The following is a 23,931-nucleotide window of genomic DNA, read 5'->3' as shown; positions in this document are numbered from 1 at the left end:
AATTGTCTTGCAAAAGTGTAATATCCCTTGCCCAAACTGACTGATTTTGGCTCAAGGAATATTGTCAAACACTTTGTATGCTGTCCTTCTCTATTCTGATTTTTGTATTTCGGATTGTTTGATACACTTTGAAAGTTGCCAAGAAATTTAGGAAGTTCACCAATGATGTTGACAATACCTCTTACAATGAACTAGTATGCGAGTGTAGTTCTTTTTGGTATTTTCAATGCATTTACATGAAAATTAGATATGCATTGCATACCTACACCCAACTGACATTTCGACAAACAACTGGCATGCAACTATTATGCTAATCATATATGCTATTAAAAGCACATTTCGTCAAACAAATGGTATGCAACATATATCTTCTTTATTGAATTCATTCCTAAGTACAATGCTGCTATGGATTTGCCAAGACTAATTGGCTTACAAAAAGACTACAGCAATGCCAAAACTGATTCTAAGTTATCACTTACAACAGCAAAATTATATGCCTAAGATTTCAATACTAGCTACTAATAGTTGCAAGAGGAATCTGATCATAGTGATGCTCGATGATGGAGATGAAAGTTGCAATCGGAATCAAGCACAAATACTGTAGCGCGGCACTGTTCACGTGCACTGTTCACGTGCACTGTTCATGCGCACTGTAGCAGCAAGAACAAACTTGCAATCTGCTCTTAAAACCTTGAATAATTTGTTGATAATCTCTCCCAACAAGAATGATATAACTCCATGTGCCAAAGAAGGATGATTCACAACTAATTATAAATGTTCTCCAACAATAAACTTCAAACCCTTGTAGAAAACTTCACCAATTTGCACAAATGAAAGAACTGAAGTATTCTTTCCCACAACTGCAATAATTCAGGTGTTATTTCACACCTTCAAAATTGCTATCAATAGGAAGTTTTCGTTTCCTATGATCAAAGAAGAAAATTGCGAAAGCCCTAGGCTCCACAATAAAAATCAATCAAAATACTATTCATCAACTAGATGTCGAGAATGAACTCTTGCCTTTCCTTTTATTCTTTCCTTAAGAGAGCTCAAACACCTTCCTGGGCCAATGTGGGATAAAAGATTTATTCCCACATTAAATTATTCACTTAACGCACTTTATTATATTAAAGTGACTTTATTATTATAAAGTTACTTTTGAACTTTATAATAATATTAAAATATTAAATAAATCACTTAAGTCACTTAAACTTTAATATCTCTTGATGTACTTGTCTAATTGCTAAGCCTTCTGAGCCAGGAGTCGACTCTCCTTGTTCTCCATGTGATTGGATGCCTGTCTAAAAATAGAAACCCTGAATAGTGACTTACTATAAATAGTAAGTATGTGGAACTGAGTCTAGAAATAGCTGCAAAGGCCCAATCAAGGTCGACACTACCAATAAGCTCTGCTCAGGTGTCTTTCTATTAATAGGAACCCTGACTCTCCCAAAATAGTAACTTACTATAAATAGTGAGTGTACCAATTTGAGTCAAAAAACCTTTGCAAAGGCCAAAACCTGAATCCAGCTGAAGAGTAATGTCTCTAATCACCAAGTAACTGCCACACAAGGCCCTCTATCAATAATTATTAGCCTACGAGGGTCAAATGATAGGCTAATTCTTACAAACTCTGATGCTTGCAAAATGGGGACATTACAGTCTGCCCTCCCTGAAATTGCTTGTCCCCAAGCAATCTCCACTGCAAAGAAACTCCAATCCTCGGGAGGCCCAAAAGGAGAATTGTGAAATGTCCCACACATCCTTAACCGACTCCTGTAGCACCAACATAAACATAGTTGCGCACAATATCCCTGGATCCCAAACCCGGGATGGAAGTCTGCCAAGCCTAATACCCTCTAACTTCCTCTGCGCTACTCTGATCTCAACTTCACCATGCCAGAAGTGGTGAAGCAAACCAATGGGACCCATCCAATACACTGTGCCAAACCTGTCGCCTCCTGGATCCCAAAACAACTGAACCCCACATCCATTCGCCATATAGAGATAAAAATATCTGGAAGCGTCTATAACACAATATCTCTCTACAGCTCTCGGTAAACTCCCATGGTTGTGATAACTAACCAAACCATCATGCCCACTGACACCATAGTCATCCTGTAACCAAGTACCCATAAGAAAACTTTGTGACATAGAAGTAGCAAACCCTATTGGATACATATCAGTATGATGTATAACTGACAGCTGTCCCTACAAGTAATCCCCCATAAACTGCTGAGTCAGGCGCTCGCAACTGCTAATCCCATCTTCTGAAGATGATGAATACCCATCCCACAAAGGATGGCATCTCGGAGCCAATCCACACGGATGCATCATCAAGTCCTCTGTGTGTGGATCAAAAGAAAAATGATGAGCACTCCTCACTGTGTAGTCACGGTAAAATGCTCCAACCTCTATCAATGGCTCATCACTAACAACACTTGAATCGAGCAGCTGATCCCTTTGATTCTGAAAAACAACAAGCTGGCATCCAAAATCAGCTGCATGGGATGAAGTGACAGATTTGCTTCCAGGAGATGGGAACAAATCAACATGGGAGCCATACTCCCAACTAGATGACACTCTGCAAATGCCCTGTGAGGACGGAGTAGCGTTGTGTACTACCACACAACTCTCAAGAGAATTGTAATGTCCCCTTTTTAGCGCAACATGATATGGGGTGTCGTTAGCCTATTCTGACACGGTCCCGAAGGCTAACAAGGACATTGATGGGATCCTGAGGTGTTTTGGCCTAGGTGTTTTCGATTTCAGGCCAATCGGTGCTTCTCTGACAGGGTTTCTAGACACTTACTATTTATAGTAAGTTAGTCTCCAAGCAGTGACTTGAAATTTTTAGTGTTTCCTTGGTTGGCATAATTATCAGTAAAAAAATATTTGAAGGCGACAATGATTTAAAGGGATTATCAACAATGTTTTAATATTTAACGATAAAGTGTAAAGTTAAATTAAATATTTAACTTTATCGTTATATTATAAGGCTGGGATGAAATTAATGTTATGCTGTTGGATTTCGTAGAGATCTGATTATTGGGCTTGGAGGACGGAATCCCTCTTTGCTAGCATTCTCTTCGCTGTTGAAAGACACAGTCAGGAGGATTAATGGTGTTTTCATTCAGGAAACACATTGGGCTTCATTTGGTGCTCTCGCATGATGTTTTAACAGGGGTTTGAAAGTGCAGATTTGAAGATATTGATTTTGCTACAGTACCGCGTGAATAGTGTTTTGCTACAGTACCGCGTGAATAGTGTTTTGCTATAGTGCGCGTGAATAGTAAAAATGCTACAATGCCGTGAATAGTGCAGCTACAGTGTGTGAACAGTGTTTTCAGCAGGTTCTATACTTGTGGAGTTCAGGTTTGAATTTGTTTATTATCATATGGTCTGTAATATTCTTCAGATCTGATTTGTATGCTTGGAGTTGGAATTAAATAAATACCATCAGCATTAATCTTCTTGTTTTTGGTATTTGATATGTCTGGTTGTTTTTATATTGAATAAACTTTGAAAGCTTTACAATAAATATCAATTTATCCAATTTATCCTATTGCAAATCAAGAACCAAAAAATCCAGTAGTCAGCTTGCAAGCCAACTATTTGACAAAATTACACTAAGTAAAAAGGACATAAATTTAGTACCGAATAGGGGGTGCCCACTACAGTGGTATCAGAGCTATAAGTCCTGCCATCCTGTGGAGATCTTACAGAGACTTTGGAACAGCTGGATAGAGGGAAAAGTGTTTGACAAAATATCAAAACACTAAAATCAGAAATTAATGAATTAAAAAACATGCTAAGCATGTATGTTTAAGCATGCAACAAGGGCCTTATAACTTCCGCCATACCAAAGCAAGACAAAACAGAAATTTGAACTCACAGAGCGAGCAGTCTAGTTCATCCGTGCAGGTGGACATAGAATCCAGTCATACAGACATAGAGGAGATATTCTTTGATCAAGACAGCAGTATGGGTGACCGAGATGATAGGAATACCGGTCCAGATCAGGGAGAGGTAATGTTCAGACAGTTACTGGGGACATTAGAGCAAGGGCAGCATATGCAGCAGGAGCAGAATAGGCAAATGGACATGATGTTGCAGCTTATGGCTAGACAGATGGGCGTCAATATTAATCCAGGTGATGCCAACAATGGAAACAATAACAATGGGGGAAACGATAACAATAGGGGCGATGATAATAATGGAGGCCGAGGCAACAACAATGGCCCTGAGAATAATATTAATGGTAATAATGGACATGGCAACAATGGGAATGAGGCGGATAACTTTAGACACGTTGCACGCCCAGCTCGAACAGCGAGCTCGAGACCTCTTCTACCCACCTTCCCACCTAGGGATCCGGTTCAACCAGTGAACGAAACGCAGATCACTGAGTTACAGGGTCAGTTCAGGAGGAACTGGGAGGCCAGTGGACCCGAGTTTCAGGCAGATATTTCCCTCAGAGATTATATGGACTTGAGGATGAGACATATGCCTAGAGCAGGAGGGAGGAATCAGAATTTTGAGCTGAGAAAGAAAGTTGGAAAACTTTCCTTGCCTTATTATGATGTTTGAGGGAAGATGACCGCACGAGCTTGGGTGCAGAAGGTAGATACATACTTGCAGCTAAATCCTATGCCTGAGGATGAGGCTATCAAGTATGCGGCTATGCATTTGGACGGCGTTGCGCATGAATGGTGGCATCATGGCATGGTGACTCTGGGGCATAATCAGATTACATCCTATGAGGAATTCACAGAAAGATTGATTGAGAGATTTGACACTAGGGATCCCGAGTTACATTTCAAGGAGCTAGCACAGTTAAAATAGTCAGGTTCAGTGGATGCTTACATCGCCGAGTTTAAGCGTTTGTCTGTACTTGTTACTAATATCTCTCCTAGGAGATTGGTGGTGTTATTTTGTGATGGGCTTGCTGGTCCATTACGTGGTTGGGTGAAGGGACATGATCCACTCACCTTAGCAGAAGCAACTAAAAAGGCACGAGATTTAGCCCCTTCGGTATACAAAGGAAAATACCATTCAACAGATTCTTCCTACCGCAAGGACAAAGACAAAAAACCATTTCAGAAAGAGTATAACAAACCCAAAGAAGGATCAAAAGGACTAGACAGTGAAACATTGAATGAACTTCGAAAGAAGAAACTGTGCTTCCAGTGTAGAGAGCCTTGGGACTTATCTCATAAATGCCCTCTCAAGGCTAAGGCATATCAAATGGAGTATTTTTCAGCAGAGGAGTCAGAGTCAGAGGGGGAGGATCAGCACTCCGCTTCAGATGAGGGTAACACGATAGAGGAGAGCAGCATTCCTAAGGATGATAGATCGTTGGCACGCTTGACAGGGGCCCAAAAGGCAATCACATTTAAGGTCAGGGGTACTGTTATCACTTGAACCTGCACCCCTGTTTGCTAAGCTATCAACTCAGCAGGCTTGTGACACATGGGAACCCTCCTAGGCCTGTGGGTTGCCTAAAAAATGGAGTGAACCTCCAGAGTAAGCTGGTTCTTTTCAGATTCTGCACCTAAACTAACAATTTCTTCAGGGAAAAGAGTAAGGAGGAGAAAATGTAAAACTAAAATTTGAATCTAAGGTGATTGCACCAGATGGTATTTTTGAAATCTAACTAAGCAAAGGACACACAGTACAACAGTGATAATAAACCCTTTTTTACACTAACCAACAACCCATGACCCTTGCATTAATGCTTCATAAGCAGGCTGGATAATCACAATCCTAAGAGGGAAAAATCCTTTTCACAATCTAAGACTATTAATCATTAAAACACAGCTTATGACCTGCAAGTAGTATATATGTTTCTGCATAAGGCATCAAAAGGAAATGTAAATTTTAAGGGGGGCAAAAGCCAACCACCAAAGAACTGACTAACCCTGAAGATGCAGTAACAGAGAAAGATGAGAAGTAGAGCAGCAAACCAAGCTATTATCCTTGCCAAACAGGTATCACCAAGCTTTATAACTCCTGAAAATGTGTTACAAAGACATCCCTTCTTGCAGAGAGAACTAAAAAAAATTACAGTCTGCTTCAAGATGAATGAATCAGAACCCTTACAAAAATGAAGGTTCCCAGTAAATATGCCTTTTTCCAAAGTTATCAAGAAGACTCCACCTCCTCATTTTAGGTCAAGCAAACTCAAAAAACCTACTTTTTGGGCCTCAAAAATATCTGAAAAGGGATAAACCTGAGCCAAAAGGTTAAGTCATCCAATTCTACAACCATAAAACCTCATAAATGCAACATAAATGACCCTAAAATGTCTCTGACAGGCCTGCAAGCCCTCATAAATGCAAAAAATATCCCTGCCTGATCTCCAAAAAAATATCTAATAAAGTGATTTTTTTTAAAAATTTATTATTATCTGGTCAGACATTTGTTTGACTTTATTTTTCATTTATATTTAAAGGTCTTAATAAAATAAAAATAATAGAATCGTTTTATTTAAAGTGACAAAATAAATAAATCACTTTAATAACACAATTTTATTATTTTTATTTATTAAATAATAGAATGTAATAAAAAATATATTTAATAAAAGTGTTGATTTACACTTTAATAAATAAAAAAAATTTATTATATTTTATTATTTTTTAAATATAAAATTAAAATAAAATCAAACTTATGCTTGGTCAGGTAATGATAAATAATAATAAAAAAGAGAAACTTTAAAAGCAACATTTGCTTACATCTCCTTGAGGGCGTATTTTTGAGTTTTAAATGTTAACTTGCTAAGAAATTTGCAAGGGGGGGGAACTAAGTGATATAAGATCACTTAAGAAGCAAAAGATTTACAAAGTGCTAAAGTGATTAAAATCACTTGGAAGCATATGCGAACCTTACCATATGGCTTCCAACAAATAACGTGGCATAGAAGAGAGGAGAAAGAATGCGAAGGAAACATGGCGATTTTTTTTTTTGAAGATATTTTAGGGGAAACATAACCCTAAAGTTCATTTGCTCTTCACTTTTGATGTTCGACTTCTGGAAACTTCGTTCTGCATCCTTTTGGGTGCCGCTAGGGTTTGAGTTGGGCGTGGGAAGAAGAAAATGTCGGTTTCTTCTCTGTTCTGGGTGCCAAAATGACTGCTGGGTCTCCTTTTTTTGCTTACGGCCTGCTCTTTGTCTGCGTTTTTGCTAGTTTCGGGCTCATTTTATGGAGCCGCTGTGAAAATCTCTTGCGTTTCTGGGTACTTTCTGGGTGTTCGGAGCTCGGCTTCCTTGCTGGGCGCGATCCTTCCACCTTGCATCTGTTATTCTGCACAGGTTCGCATGTTCGTCCTTACCGATTCTGGAAGAAAAAATGCTTTTTTATGAAGTATGCATGGCTTTTCTCTCTGTGTTTTCATATTGTAAGCATTCAAAACTCTGTATGCTATTCTTAACTATAATAACACTCTCTGCTAATAAGTCAGATGCCAGTGATGCTTCCTCAGCACATATTTTTGTGCCTAAACTTAAGGCCATTTGACTTTCCCTTCTAGGATGTACTGATGAATGTTGGTTCCCATGGTCTGAGTTGTGATTTTGTTGGTTGCATGCATTGCATAAACTTAATGAGTCTTGAGGAGCATCAGTTTGTTGTTGATGGGTCGTGCTGCTTCAATCCAGTAACAAGACTGGTTTATGCCAAATAACATCTTTCGTTACTACCCCTGCAGGCATAAGTCTACTAGTTTCACCATCACAATGTGCTGACATGAAACAAGCGTCTCTCCTTTTATAATGATTTATAGAAGACAATAGTTTATCGCGCATTCCTATTTATCTCTTAGGCAGGGATTTTGCATTAGCTGGATTGCTTATCAGATTCAACTCTACTTGGCATGTTAGATCCTATATATTTGGTAATGCTGTAGCAGATTGCCATGACTGTAGATACTGCCTGATAAAACTGGCTCTGGAATTATATTTCACCACAATAGCCCCTTTGAACAGAATGAGCTTCCACAAACAGGTTCTTTTACTGGTTTGAGTCTTTCAGGTTTCATCAACTTTAGCATTTAGCTCTGACATACGAAAATCATCTTCTGTGCTAGATAACTCTTTCCTTTCTTGTTCTGTTACAAGGGCCAGACTATGTCCATTGAAGCCTTCACCTAAAGTACAACTAGCAGTGACAATGTTCTGCATTATGTTAGCTTCTCTGTTGCATCCAACGCCTGATGTCCTCCAGTTGAATTCAGAGATCCTTTCTTCTTAGGAATCTTTTTGCTTCCAGATGCATTTTCTTCTGTTACTTTACTCGGGACTTCTTTTAGACAGATGGGAATGGCTTTCATATCTGTTTCACCCAGCTTTTTCTTTGAAACCTTAACCCCTTTTGTGACAGCATTTGCACTTCCTCCTATTACATCCTTACCTTTTCTCCCACCGGTTCTACTTCTTCAAGGCTTGATATGGCAATTGTCAAAGAACTCAATGTGCAGTCACCCAATGCGCATTTTTGGTCTATGTGATTCTCAATAGAACAGTGGGGTCCAAGTATATCTTTCGCTGTGACCCATGTACTGACTTCCAGGGATAAATTAACTTGACCTGTGCTCTCAAAATTTGGAGTGCCTCCATCAAAGAAGTTCCATTCTGCAATATATGTTTTAAAGTTGTCAAGAGCATGCAACACTTTTGAAGCTCTTATTGTATGAGCCACTGGCATCAGTCCAGATCTTCTAAACACAAGACTTGAAGGGAACCAGGCTTTATATTTCTCCTCATACGTAGTAAATTGAACATTTACATAGAAACAATCTTTGGGAAATTCCAAACCATTTTTATGTAGCCAAAACTGTTTCGATTCTTGGAAATCCTTGCTTTGTGGGGGGTATTTTACTCGAGCCCATTATACAACCTTCTATCAAGGAAGGAAGCATGAAACATTTTATCTTTTCAAGGCCTGAATCATCCCACAAGTTCCATAACCAATCTTCCAAGTTGACTTCACAGCCACTATCAAATCTTTCTTCCATTTCCATCGGCAAGAAATCCCTAATTTGCATCATAGCTGAGAAACTTCAACTGCTGGGCTTGGTTGGGTTTCGTTCTGGGTCCCTTATGCAATATTGCTGCTTGCTTCTGAACATAAGAGAATTTTCCTGAAAACATGAAATAACATATCGGACATCATCCTCTGAGGTCTGGTGATGCGTGACAGTTCTGAATCTGGTTTTATTCTCTGGAAATAATAATGACGCCTTTGTCCTTTAGGCTCTTCCCATTTGTTAAAAATGCTACAGTTGAATTCAGTGCATTCTTGCTTGAACTAGGTAATTCTGGAAATGAACTTCAGGCAGTATTTGTTGCCTCATCCAAAAGTAAAATTTTCGGACTCTTCAGCATTTCTCTAGCAATAGCTATTCGTTGTTTCTGCCCTCCAGAAAGTTGTGCTCCTCTCTCACCCACCTGGGTATTGTGGCCATTGGGTAGATTTTCTATAAAGGAGTGAACATTAGCAGCCTTTGCACATCTGTCTCTCTACAAGAAAATTGCTGAACCAAAATATCTATACCTCCTTCAATCCAAAGCAACAGGTTCATTTTCACGTGGTCCATGTATTCTTGTCTTGTACTAGGTCATAGGTTGATTAGAAGGGGGTTGTGATGTGAATGACCAATTGACATTCCTTTGAACCACTTTCAGTATAAAGTTCCAATTTTTCTCCACCTAAGCCAACCTGATAAGTCCATAGTTCTTTTGACAAATCTCGGGCACCATCTCGAAAGCCTTGAATTGTAAATTCTGTGATCCCTGCAACCTTCCGCAAATAAAGTGGCCCAAAATTCGGCAATCCAACAGTCATGCTTAAAAGAGCGATATCATTTTTCCCCGGGTGCAAGCAGACAGGCTGCTCAAGCTTAAACCTTGGTGTTGTTACATTTCCACGAGCCCTTCCAGCAAGAATGTTGTTGATGAATTACAGCACAGCATAACCTTGAGATACAATGCCAAGAATAGGAAGCTTATCACTCTTCAAAAATGGCTCACCTTTGTCAACATTTATGCTGATTGCGCACCAGAGATAATCTGTCATGTCCTTGGTTGTACTAATATGTTTTAAGAGGCCTGATGCCTTAAAAGAATTTTCCTGTAGAACTCCAATATGCTCCTCAAATGTTTGCCACTTTTCAAAACCATCAACATTCTCAATAGAAGGAAAACCAACTTTGTTTATCTCAGCTCTTTCAACTGCTTGATTGATATTATCTGACAAATTTTTCCAAAAATCAAACTCTGAGCTTATACTGCTATCAGTCAGTTTCATTGTTCCTTTATTACCAGGATTACTTTTCCCATGCGTTTGTGTGGGGTTACAAGATTTGCATCCCAAACTGCAATCTGCAAATATTTTGCGGATGGATCTTTCACAGCTCCCTTGCCGCCCATACAGTTTTGCTCTTCACAACACAATCACCAATTTGCATGACCACATAGGGATCGCTTGTTCCGGCTGGTTCAAGTACATCCTTGTCTGAAACATGACCACTGTGTACTCCTTTGATAACTTTACTGCTGTGTGCATCTTTGAATGACTGTTTGGACTGAAAATGGTGAAAAATAAACACTAGAAACCATCCTTTTGTCATCTGCCATTCAATGCTGTGCATTAAGATATGTATTTTATGAAAACTGTAGCTGCCATTTAAACATTATTCTCTTAAAATCTGCATATTATTTCCAAGGACGCAGCTGTCTTGAATTTGTTGAAATGTCTGATCAATCACGCCTTTTCCAGCTTATCATAAAAATCTTTTAGGCTTGATACATAAGATGTCGTCTTGTTGATCATTTGTATGAAACCTTGCCATTCCCCACATGAGCTGGGCTCAACCCTTGTGGGAGCCGCATTCATCTCCACTCATCTTAGTGAACTTTATGACCAGCAAGCTGTCCTTTTTCCTTTTCCTGCACATGAAACAAACCTGTTAGCAAAAAATGCATATGTATGGTGACCTTCTTTTGATCTGATTTTTTGCCTTTCGAGATTCCTTTGTGATGCGAGCTATATGCATTTGATGTACGTAGGGATCATATATATGTATGCGTGCATTAGTACATATGTCAAAAATGCAGCCAGCTATTGCTTAGAACAAAATGTTCTAACACATTGTTTGTTTCAACCTTTTTGCAGATATCAGAAGGAAAACATCAACGGACCAGGGGGAAGCAACAAGACAAAGGCGACGACGAGCGTACCTCAACTGTTCCAGTCATTCAGGCAATGACTGGTTCCATTCTTGACATGCCTTTCCTTATTTTTTCCCTTGTACTTGTGCATACATATATGTATATTTCCTTTCTGCACTGAATGCACGTAGCTAGTCCCACGGCTCTTTGTGTGGGACGCATTCTTGAATATGAATAAAATACTTTTCTTTTGCAATGAGATGTTTCTCTCTTTGTTGTTACAGACTAGAAGTACTTAGAAACACCATCTTTAAAACACAAAAAATAGAGAATTAGTATACACTAGCTTTCTTTTGTTTCATGCTAGCATGTCTCAACCTATTTTTCAGCCAGGAGCGAAAAATAAGTAACAGGTACTATCCAGGGGCAGAAAGTGATATCTCTCATTGACACTAGGGCTACACATAACTTTATAGATACACAGTTGGTAGCGAGGAGAGGTTTACAGACAAAGGAGCATGATGGTTTTAGGGTCATGGTGGCTAATGGCCAAAAGCTATTATGTACTCAGAAGGTTTCAAATCTTCACATTAGATTTGGAGATGGCTATGAGTTGGAGGATGATTTCTACGTTGTGGACATGGGAGATTACGACGTCATCCTCGGTATGACATGGATGGCATCGCTGGTTGAGTTCACTTTCAACCTAGCGAAGTTGGAAATGAGGTTTCAGCATGAGGGTAGGACTGTTGTTCTCAAGGGACTTTCAGATGGGAGTTGCAGGGTAGTCTCTTTGAAGAGAATGGAGAGACTTTTTCGACATAATGACATAGAGTGGGCAACAGAGTGCTTAGTTATGCCAACTTCACCGGAGCCTCGGGTGAAGAGTCATCCACCAGATATACAGGAGATTCTTGACAGGCATGCCAAGGTATGCAGTGATATTCCTCACGGGGTTCCTCCTGACAGGGGTGCAGAGCATGTTATTGAGCTCGAGGAGGGAGCCAAACCAGTGATGATCACTCCCTATCGTCATCCTAAGAAACATAAAGATGAGATAGAGAAGGCAATTAAGGAGTTGTTGGACATGGGGCACATCAGGCCTAGCAAAAGCCCCTTTGCTTCAGCTGTAGTTTTGGTAAAGAAGAAGGATGGGATAATGCGCATGTGCATCGATTACAGGGCACTGAATAAGAAAACAATTAAAAACAGGTATCCCATTCCTAGGATTGATGAGCTGATTGATGAGTTGCATGGGGCATGCTTCTTCACCAAAATTGATTTGCGATCCGGATACCATCAGATCAGGATGAGAGCAGAGGACATTGAGAAAACAGCCTTCCGATGTCACTATGGCCACTTTGAGTTTATGGTTATGCCATTTGGCTAACCAATGCACCCGCTACATTTCAGAGTTGTATGAACCAGGTATTCAGGGAGCAGTTGAGGAGATTTGTCTTGATCTTCTTTGATGACATCTTGGTCTTCAGTAAGACCTGGGAGGAACATTCACAGCATTTGGAGGAGGTATTATCTATCCTAGAGAGAGAGTCTTTATATGCCAAGGAGTCTAAGTGTGAGTTTGGTATGACAGAATTACTATACCTTGGGCATATTATTAGTGCAGATGGAGTTCAAGTAGACCCTGAAAAGATTAGAGCTATAGTTGATTGGCCTACTCCTACGAACCTCACACAGCTTAAGGGATTCTTTGGTCTTTGCGGATTCTACAGAAGGTTTGTTAAGGGTTTTTCACAGACGGCAGCGCCTTTGACAGATCTCACCAAGAAGGGGGCCTTCGTGTGGACAGGGGCAACACAGAGGTGTTTTGAGCATTTCAAGCAGGTAATGTCTTCATGTCCAGTTCTAGCTCTACCAGATTTCACGAAGCCTTTTGAGCTTCATTGTGATGCATCGGGTGATGGGATTGGAGCAGTATTGATGCAGGAGAAGCATCCCATTGCATTCGAGAGTAGGAAGCTCCGGGGAGTTGAAAGGAGTTATTTTGTCTATGACCGGGAGATGTTGGCCATAATGCATGCATTGGCCAAATTCCGATCATATTTGGTAGGTGGGCGTTTTGTGATCAAAACTGATCACAACAGTATTAAATACTTCATGAACCAGCGTGATCTTAATGACCGGCAACAGAAATGGGTTACTAAATTGCAGGCTTATGACTTTGACATAGAGTTTGTCAAAGGTAAGAAAAACGTGGTGGCTGATGCCTTATCTCGGAGACCTCACTTATGTGCTCTGGCAGAGATTTCAGGAGATTGGAGAGATCAGATTATAGCAGAGTATGTCGGAGATGCTTGGGCTTCTGGATTGATTTCAGGTACTATACAGGATGATCGCTATGAGGTGATAGATGGATTGATTAGAGTTCAGGACAGGGTTTATTTGATTCCGTCATCACATTTGAGAGAGGTGATACTAAAGGCATTTCATGATGCACCCACAGCTGGGCATCCGGGGATCTTCAAGACCTACAGGCAGATCCGAGAGCGGTTCTCATGGAGAGGGCTCAAGGATGATGTTCAGAGGTATGTCAAGGAGTGTGCGGTTTGTCAACAGAATAAGGGAGAGCACACATTTCCTGCAGGTTTATTACAGCCCTTGCCCATTCCTGATAGGAAATGGGAAAGTATTTCGATGGACTTCATCACTGGGTTACCACGAGTGCAGGGAAGGGATTGCATCTATGTGGTGGTGGACCGCTTGACGAAGTTCGCTCACTTCTTTGCTATTCCGTCCATTTACACAGCAGCACAGGTGGCAGATCTTTTCTTTAGAGAGATATTCAGGTTACATGGGTTGCCCAGATTCATTGTCAGTGATTGGGATAGTAAGTTTATGAGTGTTTTTTGGCAGGAGTTGTTTAGGTTGTGTGGTACAGATCTTACACCTAGCACTAGTTATCATCCGCAGACAGATGGGCAAACAGAGATTGTGAATAAATGGGTGGAGGGATATTTGAGGAACTATGTAACTGCACAACAAAAAGCTTGGGTCAGATGGTTGCATATGGGAGAGTATTGTTATAACACCACTTATCATATTTCCATCAGGATGACTCCTTTCATGGCACTCTATGGTTATGATGCACCTAGCTTCATGGATTTAGTTTTGGGGGACAGCAGAGTGCCCAAAGCCAAAAACTTATTGCAGGATAGTCAGGACATCCTGAAAGTGCTCAAGGAGAATATACAGCTGGCCCAGAATCAACAGAAATTGTACGCTGATCAGCACCGAATAGAGCGCAGTTTCGAGGTAGGGGATATGGTTTACTTGAGGCTACAACCATATAGACAGTCATCACTCAAGAAGAGCGGAGCTGAAAAGTTGAAGCCTAGATTTTATGGTCCCTACAGGGTGATTCGCAGAGTGGGCGAAGTCGCCTATGAGCTTGAGCTTCCAGAGGGCAGTCGGGTGCACAATGTGTTTCATGTGTCTAGGCTTAAGAAAGCCATTGGTCAGAGTGTAGTGCCTTCTACAGATTTACCCCCTTTGGATGAGGAGGGGAAGCTTGTGTTAGTACCCGAAGCTATTCTGGATATCAGGGAAAGGACACTCAGGAACAGAATCGTTAAGGAATACTTGGTGAAATGGAGAGACCTGTCAGATGAGGATGCTACATGGGAGAATGAGCAGGTATTGCAACATTCAGGACCGAATTTGCTTGAGGACAAGCAATTTCAAGGGGGGCGGATTGTAATGTCCCCTTTTTAGCGCAACATGATATGGGGTGTCGTTAGCCTATTCTGACACGGTCCCAAAGGCTAACAAGGACATTGATGGGATCTTGAGGTGTTTTGGCCTAGGTGTTTTCGATTTCAGGCCAATCGGTGCTGCTCTGATAGGGTTTCTAGACACTTACTATTTATAGTAAGTTAGTCTCCAAGCAGTGACTTGAAATTTTTAGTGTTTCCCTGGTTGGCATAATTATCAGTAAAAAAATATTTGAAGGCGACAATGATTTAAAGGGATTATCAACAATGTTTTAATATTTAACGATAAAGTGTAAAGTTAAATTAAATATTTAACTTTATCGTTATATTATAAGGTTGGGATGAAATTAATGTTATGCTGTTGGATTTCGTAGAGATCTGATTATTGGGCTTGGAGGACGGAATCCCTCTTTGCTAGCATTCTCTTCACTGTTGAAAGACACAGTCAGGAGGATTAATGGTGTTTTCATTCAGGAAACACATTGGGCTTCATTTGGTGCTCTCGCATGATGTTTTAACAGGGGTTTGAAAGTGCAGATTTGAAGATATTGATTTTGCTACAGTACCGCGTGAATAGTGTTTTGCTACAGTGCACGTGAATAGTAAAAATGCTACAATGCCGTGAATAGTGCAGCTACAGTGTGTGAACAGTGTTTTCAGCAGGTTCTATACTTGTGGAGTTCAGGTTTGAATTTGTTTATTATCATATGGCCTGTAATATTCTTCAAATCTGATTTGTATGCTTGGAGTTGGAATTAAATAAATACCATCAGCATTAATCTTCTTGTTTTTGGTATTTGATATGTCTGGTTGTTTTTATATTGAATAAACTTTGAAAGCTTTACAATAAATATCAATTTATCCTATTGCAAATCAAGAACCAAAAAATCCAGTAGTCAGCTTGCAAGCCAACTATTTGACAAAATTACACTAAGTAAAAAGGACATAAATTTAGTACCGAACAGGGGGTGCCCATTACAAGAATCCACCATAGTGACACAAGAGCTACCAGTAAACTGTCCTGCATCAACTGTCACAGTACTGACCTCAGGAGAACTTGATGCAACTAGTGGTTCTCTACTGCTCTCAACCAAGGTACTCATCCCAGCTGAAACTTTCGTACCTATATCTGTGATAGATGTAACCACATCCTCACTACAACCAGTGGATATAAAATCCTCATCAACTGCCTCTGTATATAACTGTACTAGATCTGCAGTTGGTGGAGACTGTACCAAACTCAACTCCTCGGTAAGCTTCTCAATCTGTAACTATGACTCTTGAAGAGCCAACTCGGCATTCTGCAATGAGTCCATAGTCACCTCAAGCTCATGAGTGAGCTCATCGACCTGCTCCTCCTTTCCCTTCAATGCATCATAACAAATGCAATCCCACTCGAGAAGAAAATCCCTGTCCGCAAGTAGTTTTAGGTAATTTTGTTTCATCATTCCAATTGCTTCTCGAAGTGCATGTATCTCTGCAAGGGAAAAACCACTATCACCATGCTCATCTGTCAAAGGAGTACTCCAACCATAGGTAGCCAACATCTGACGAGCAACATCAAAATGCTCAATGGTTGTGGCAATCATATTGTCATTCACTTTTAGTTGCCCAACCAAATGATGAGGATTCTATAGCTTATGACCCCCATACAAGTTTTCCGGTTCACAATATGCACTATGATATGAGGCTGATTCGTCATCACTCACTACATGATAGGAAGCATCATGTGTTCTTTCATCCATGCACACCTCAACATCTAAGGTACTGCTGCTTTGTACCTCAAAGGATGGCTCAACTGATAAGGTAGAAGTTGCTGGTATGACAGTATCTTCACACACCTCCACTCTCAAAGTAACTGCATGCCCATCCAAAGCACGATCTTGGGATTCCGTATCAACATATGAATCTTCTAGCTTGTTTTCAAAGGTCTGATCTGGAAAATCAGACTCACCACGACATGAATTCTCCACATACAATGCATCATTAGTACCCAATTTCTGAGTACTTTCATGTGACAATTCAATAGGATCATTTTGCACATGTGAAAACACTGTTGTCTCATGCTCATGCAAAGTTTCATCATCGCTGTCATGAAAATCAGAAGTAGCCTCTATATTAGAAACTTCTTGAGTCACCTCTTGCAAGGATGATGTAGATAAATCATTACCCAAAGCTGTGCTAGTGTCTTCTTGAATCAAATCAGCATGTCTATCAAATTCATCATATAAATTTCTGCATACTTCATAGGAATTTGAAGATACCAAATCATTTTGATGAAGAGTTGTATCATCCTTATGTGTAGATTCTCTATCCATTTCATGTGTAAACAATTCATGAGCTATAGTGTGATGTTTCTTCCTTGCAAACTCTGTCTTATGGCAAGGACTCGGGTGCAAATCCATGTAACTCATGAAAGGAAGTTCCTTCTTAATTTTTTGAGGAAAAGTGCTATACTCCTTAAACATGCTAATCACTTCTTCTTCTTTGTTTTGTGGTGTTCGACCTTTGCTGGTAGGAAGTGAATTGAATCTTTTAGGCAACCAAAACTTTGAAAGCGTTTGCTCTAAACGCAACAACTCTCGGCTGAGCTTGTATTGTGATTGTTCAAGTTCTTTCAGTGCCTGTTTATCACTGAACAATGTTGTCATGTAGCCCATTTTCACTACCCATGTGAAAACCAAATCAAAACTGATTTGTACACGGATGATTTTCCCACCAATTGAATGCAACCATCACCCAACAGGTTTGCAGGAAACCGCTCTGATACCACTGTAATATCCCTTGCCCAAACTGACTGATTTTGGCTCAAGGAATATTGTCAAACACTTTGTATGCTGTCCTTCTCTATTCTGATTTTTGTATTTCGGATTGTTTGATACACTTTGAAAGTTGCCAAGAAATTTAGGAAGTTCACCAATGATGTTGACAATACCTCTTACAATGAACTAGTATGCGAGTGTAGTTCTTTTTGGTATTTTCAATGCATTTACATGAAAATTAGATATGGATTGCATACCTACACCCAACTGACATTTCGACAAACAACTGGCATGCAACTATTATGCTAATCATATATGCTATTAAAAGGACATTTCGTCAAACAAATGGTATGCAACATATATCTTCTTTATTGAATTCATTCCTAAGTACAATGCTGCTATGGATTTGCCAAGACTAATTGGCTTACAAAAAGACTACAGCAATGCCAAAACCGATTCTAAGTTATCACTTACAACAGCAAAATTATATGCCTAAGATTTCAATACTAGCTACTAATAGTTGCAAGAGGAACCTGATCATAGTGATGCTCGAGGATGGAGATGAAAGTTGCAATCGGAATCAAGCACAAAAACTGTAGCACGGCACTGTTCACGCGCACTGTTCACGTGCACTGTTTGCGCACTGTTCACGCACACTGTTCATGCGCACTGTAGCAGCAAGAACAAATTTGCAATCTGCTCTTAAAACCTTGAATAATTTGTTGATAATCTCTCCCAACAAGAATGATATAACTCCATGTGCCAAAGAAGGATGATTCACAACCAATTATAAATGTTCTCCAACAATAAACTTCAAACCCTTGTAGAAAACTTCACCAATTTGCACAAATGAAAGAACTGAAGTATTCTTTCCCACAACTGCAATAATTCAGGTGTTATTTCACACCTTCAAAATTGCTATCAATAGGAAGTTTTCGTTTCCTATGATCAAAGAAGAAAATTGCGAAAGCCCTAGGCTCCACAATAAAAATCAATCAAAATACTATTCATCAACTGGATGTCGAGAATGAACTCTTGCCTTTCCTTTTATTCTTTCCTTAAGAGAGCTCAAACACCTTCCTGACCAATGTGGGATAAAAGATTTATTCCCACATTAAATTATTCACTTAATGCACTTTATTATATTAAAGTGACTTTATTATTATAAAGTTACTTTAGAACTTTATAATAATATTAAAATATTAAATAAATCACTTAAGTCACTTAAACTTTAATATTTCTTGATGTACTTGTCTGATTGCTAAGCCTTCTGAGCCAGGAGTCGACTTTCCTTGTTCTCCATGTGATTGGATGCCTATCTAAAAATAGAAACCCTGAATAGTGACTTACTATAAATAGTAAGTACGTGGAACTGAGTCTAGAAATAGCTGCAAAGGCCCAATCAAGGTCGACACTGCCAATAAGCTCTGCTCAGGTGTCTTTCTATTAATAGGAACCCTGACTCTCCCAAAATAGTAACTTACTATAAATAGTGAGTGTGCCAATCTGAGTCAAAAAACCTGTGCAAAGGCCAAAACCTAAATCCAGCTGAAGAGTAATGTCTCTAATCACCAAGTAACTGCCACCTGAGGCCCTCTATCAATAATTGTTAGCCTACGAGGGTCAAATGATAGGCTAATTCTTACAAACTTTGATGCTCGCAAAATGGGGACATTACAAAAAGTTTGCTAAAAGCATGTGCCAAATTGCTTGGCAATGGGCCTAGGAAATAACCTAAGTTTGGGGTTTAAAGCTTATGAAAGTTTGGAGTTTTATTTGAAGAAAGTTCGGCATTTGCTAAACTTTCCACCTGCTGCTCCCCTTGAAAATGGCAAACTTTTCACCAAAGTTCCCCAAAGCATGGCAAGTTTCCGAGTTATTAGACCTGTATGCTTGACTATCCTGTGGAAAACTACGATAAAAACATCGAAGTTGATGTTTTTGCAGAGAATAAAGGACGAGTCTTCCTCACTGCGTGCCACCAAGCATCAAACTAAGACATCAAAAAACCCCTCACAAGCATGAGCAAAGAATGCCAATATTTAGGAAGGATATAATCTATAGGAGATGAAAGAGGAGCGAGGTATGTCAAAGAAGCAATTTCATTCCCTAAACCTTGCAAAAGTTTAGGCCCTTTCCTAGGCAAAACTCGGATTTTTCCTAACCATTAACATTCCAAAGCACTTAAAAACACTGAACTTAGCATATTATATTATAATATAATATATTATATTATATTAAAAGGTCAGATAACTCTGAATTTTCTATGAGCTTTTGGTATGAAAATCCCATAGGAAATGTCAAAGTTTAGGCCATTTTTTGTGCAAACTTTGGTGTTTGTAAAGTATGGTCTTTGTGACCCTTCCAATGGCGAGGTGGAGGTCGAACTTCCTCATCTTGTGCTAACATTTAATGATGTTATAATCCCCTCTTCTAATGCCAAAAGTCTTATTCCCAAGATTGCTTCCTAGGGTTGGATTTTGTAGCCACAAAGGTAGGATTGAAGGCATCAAAGGCCCTTTCCTACACCAACCAAAGGCTAGTGTTGATGGAGACTCAAAGGCTAGTGATCTTAATAGTGAAGTGTGAGGGTACTTGATTTGATTTCAGATTCATGCCATTGGAGGCTTGTTGACTATAAGTCTTCGTGCATGGTTAGTTTGAACCTACTGTTGATCTTAATTCAACTGTTAGTGTTTGTTTTGGATTGCACCAGAATTGGGTATCCGGATGAATGTTCGTGATCTGAAAATCTTTCATCCCCTTTGGAGCTTGCACTATTCCTGTAGAGTTGTGAGTTTATCTCTGGTTGAGCAAGAACTAGTTTATTCAAAATTTGTCTACCTACAGCACCAACCATTACTATCCTTTTGCTGTTATTTTCCCCAGTTTGAGAATCAAAACATCGCCAAATGCATAAGTCCCCTCATGTTTACCAGCAATACACATCAACCACTGAGTTATCCTTAGCCAGTCAAGACCTGACAGTTGGAACCTTGAAGTTTTCACCCATGATCAGTTTGAACAGCATTAGGGATTTAATTCAAGAGATGATAGGATGCACTTGGCATTCTATTTTGTATTGATCGAAAGTGCAAGAGCAAGCAGCTAGTTTTCGCCATCAACAGGTATATACTTTTGTTCTGCTGTTGTTCTTTATAATATGCACTTCTTATATAAACCCCTTCAAAAATTACACAAGCAAACCACATGAACTATCAAACTGGAAACACATCATACAGCAATATTGGAAACATCGTATTTTTAGAAATTGGTAAATCAGAAAAGAAATTTTGAGGCCATTTTCAAAAGGGATCTTTACAGCCTTAAACATCTAACTCACCTTGGTACAAAACTGTCAATTTAGGGACAAAAAACACAACTGAGAGAGGCAATATGAATGCAAAATTTCCATCGATTCAAAAGAAAAATTAAATTAGTAAAAATGATTTTTTTAATTATTTATTAATGACATTTTAAAGCATACTTTTAAGAAAGGCTCACATGTCTAAACATTTATGACCTCACTAACTCTAATAATAACTTGAGTCCTGTCTCCTAGTACCTAGCCATAAGTACAATATTAAAACACAGCATGACCATTACTATTCTGGCATAGGTGTTTTATTTAAAATTTCTTATCATCATCCAACTCTGGTTCATCATTCATTTCCATTTGGTATTCTACAGTCTTATGCTTGAAATCTCAATAAAATTTATAAAAGAAAATGGCAGTTGTCGCAAGTTCCAATGGAATTTATTTCTTAAACTGTTAGAATAAGTTAATCAACAATGGTCACTAAATGTTCGAGAATAAATGCTCAGTAAAAAGTTGACAACAGTTCAAAACTTCAAATAAACATACCTATAGCCAGAGAGAAAATATTTGGAAGTGGTCGTGTGCAGTAAAATAAAAGATGAAACTGCAATGCAGTCATTATTGCAAAGAAACAAGATACTTGTTCACCAAATTTCCTCCTAACCTGTCCTAATGCAAAAACAAATATTTAGAATCGTGGGAAGAAGCACATAGAAATACTAAACAATGCCATAAAACTTGTAGCAATAGTGTTTTAAATAAGATCAAAGATAGCTTCTTGAAGATGAAAATAAAGAAATTGTGCTGACATCATTGGATAGTTCAACATGCACTAAAAGCACCAAAAGTGATCCCAATGCTAGTAAATCAAAGAAATGTAATGATTATATTAATACTAGTGAACAACAAATTTAAAAACAATTTAAAAAAACACAATTAACTATATTCTAACAAACAAACATAGATTGTTAAGTCTTGATTGCACCTGATGGAATATTCTATATTGGCTTTTCCTCCAAAAAATTGAATGAACAAGTTGCAAGAATAATATGAGCAATGGCTTATTATATAAGCTACATAAAATAAATCAAAAAACCTACGTCAATAGAACCTCACAACATATAAAAAGCAATGTGCTAATGATAGACAAGCAAAACTACATCTAAAACATATAAGCCTTTATTGGCATTATTCAACAACTACTTAATCTAAATACACCAGCCACCCTTAATGACTTAACTGGGTGCAATTCGAAGTTTACCTTTCAACATGAGAAACATCCTTACCAAGTGTTTTAGTCATTTGTAATGTCACCTCCATGACCAGTCAACAAAGTGAAGTTTGAACCATTAGCCTAGTCTATCGAGTTCCCGCGGGCTAATGGGTAAGTGAATAAATAAGGAACTGTGGAGACATTCTACTTGACTTGGTGTAATTTTATATTTTATGTGACCCAAGACTTTATAATTAAATAATATCAGCTCTTAAGTGAAAATTAAAATATTTCATTTATTTAATTATTATAAAGTTAATACATTTGAGGGTCCCATCATCATAAATTGTTTTTAGAAGAGGGACGACTAGGGAGTCATTAGGTGACTTAAATAAATTAAAAAATAAAAAGGACTTAGGGTGGCGTCCAATATGGAGTTATAAGGGTTTAATATGTTAATAAAATAAAAAGCCTAGAGGTGGCATCCAAGATGGGAATCATAAGGGGTTTTAAAATATTAACAAAATAAAGTGTTAAGCCTCCAATTTGGACGTGGGAGTTAGGGCAAAAGTGGATGCCTATTTTATTAGAATATTAAATTCTATGTTAGCCACCTATTTTTAGTTCCTTGGTTAATGGTCATTTACTTTTTTTATGTATTTAGCTTTTTAGTTAATTAGCTTTTAAGCTTAATTTAGCTTTCAAGCTTAATTTAGCTTTCACGCTTAATTTAGCGTTTAGCTCTTTAATCTTTTACTTTAACGTTATGTTCTAATTATAGAACATCGTCTTGTAACCTCTATATATACGTGTGTATATCGTTCAATGTAATCATCCGATTATTGAATCATTCATTCAATTTCTTTTTCATGGTATCAGAGCATGGAAATTAAAAATTTCAAAAAAATTTGTTATTTAAATTTTTCAAAGTTTTTATTGAAGAGATTTTTTTAAAACTGTTTTTTTTTCAGATTCTTTTTCTCTTCCTGGGCAGATATTTTTTCTAGGGTTTCTTCAATTTTCGGCTAGGGTTTTGACCCTTCAGTTCAAGTCGAAATTTTATTCTGGTTGCAGAGTTCATGGTGGGTTTTTTGAGACCTCAATTGGGTCATCGTCAGATTTTTATGGGTGCATCATTTTTTGTGCCTCGATTTTTGAGCCGTCAAATTTGCATTCTGTTTTCAGATTCTTGGTGGGTTTTTCGAGAGCTTTTGTAGGTTGGTCTCAAATTTTTCTGTGTGCCTCATTTTCCGCACCTTGAATTTTGTGCCAACAAATTTGCCTTGGAATTTAAAGACAGTTCACAATTTCTGCTATTTCTGTGGACGTTGGGATTTTTGTTGTTTTTTCGGCACCATTTATGCTGTTTTAAGTGTGCAAAATTTTTTTATTTTTGGGTTTCTTCCAAATCTCGAAATTCGTGCCTTGGAATTCGTGCTAGAATTCTCCTATAGGGTTTAAGTTTTTTCAGCAGCTACTTCTATTCTGATTTTTTTTTTAAATCAGATTCTTCTATCTCTTGCTTTCACTTAGTTGACCTCGATCAACCTCGATTTCCATGATGGCATCATTAACCAACATCATGTTGGAACACAATCAGAAGTTCAACGTCCGCAACTACAACACCTGGAAACAGCATATACTTACCATCTTTGAGTATCGTTGCCTTGATCAGCTTGTTTTGGGCAAGGAATCTCGTCCTACAACAGCAGGTGATGATCAAGACAAACATGATGTGAA

The 23,931-nt window shown here is 38.7% G+C and overlaps 1 protein-coding gene across 3 annotated transcripts in view; it reads right to left on the bottom strand.

Moving 5' to 3' along the window:
- Positions 1 to 23,931, bottom strand: part of LOC131073130 (dol-P-Man:Man(7)GlcNAc(2)-PP-Dol alpha-1,6-mannosyltransferase) — a 291,571-nt gene that overhangs the window by 214,631 nt on the left and 53,009 nt on the right. For all 3 annotated transcript variants that reach the window (XR_009112833.2, XM_058009516.2, XM_058009515.2), the window contains one exon: positions 21,525 to 21,642. Coding sequence is in view for 2 of the 3 variants with exons in the window: in XM_058009516.2 (XP_057865499.2) it covers positions 21,525 to 21,642 (118 nt within the window). In the remaining variant the exon portion in view is untranslated. The remainder of the gene's footprint in view (positions 1 to 21,524; positions 21,643 to 23,931) is intronic.

Source organism: Cryptomeria japonica, chromosome 5, assembly GCF_030272615.1.
Source record: "Cryptomeria japonica chromosome 5, Sugi_1.0, whole genome shotgun sequence".
Classification (NCBI taxonomy): Eukaryota; Viridiplantae; Streptophyta; class Pinopsida; order Cupressales; family Cupressaceae; genus Cryptomeria; species Cryptomeria japonica.
The sequence above is the reverse complement of the archived record's forward strand: the minus strand, read 5'-3'. Positions and strand labels throughout refer to the sequence as shown.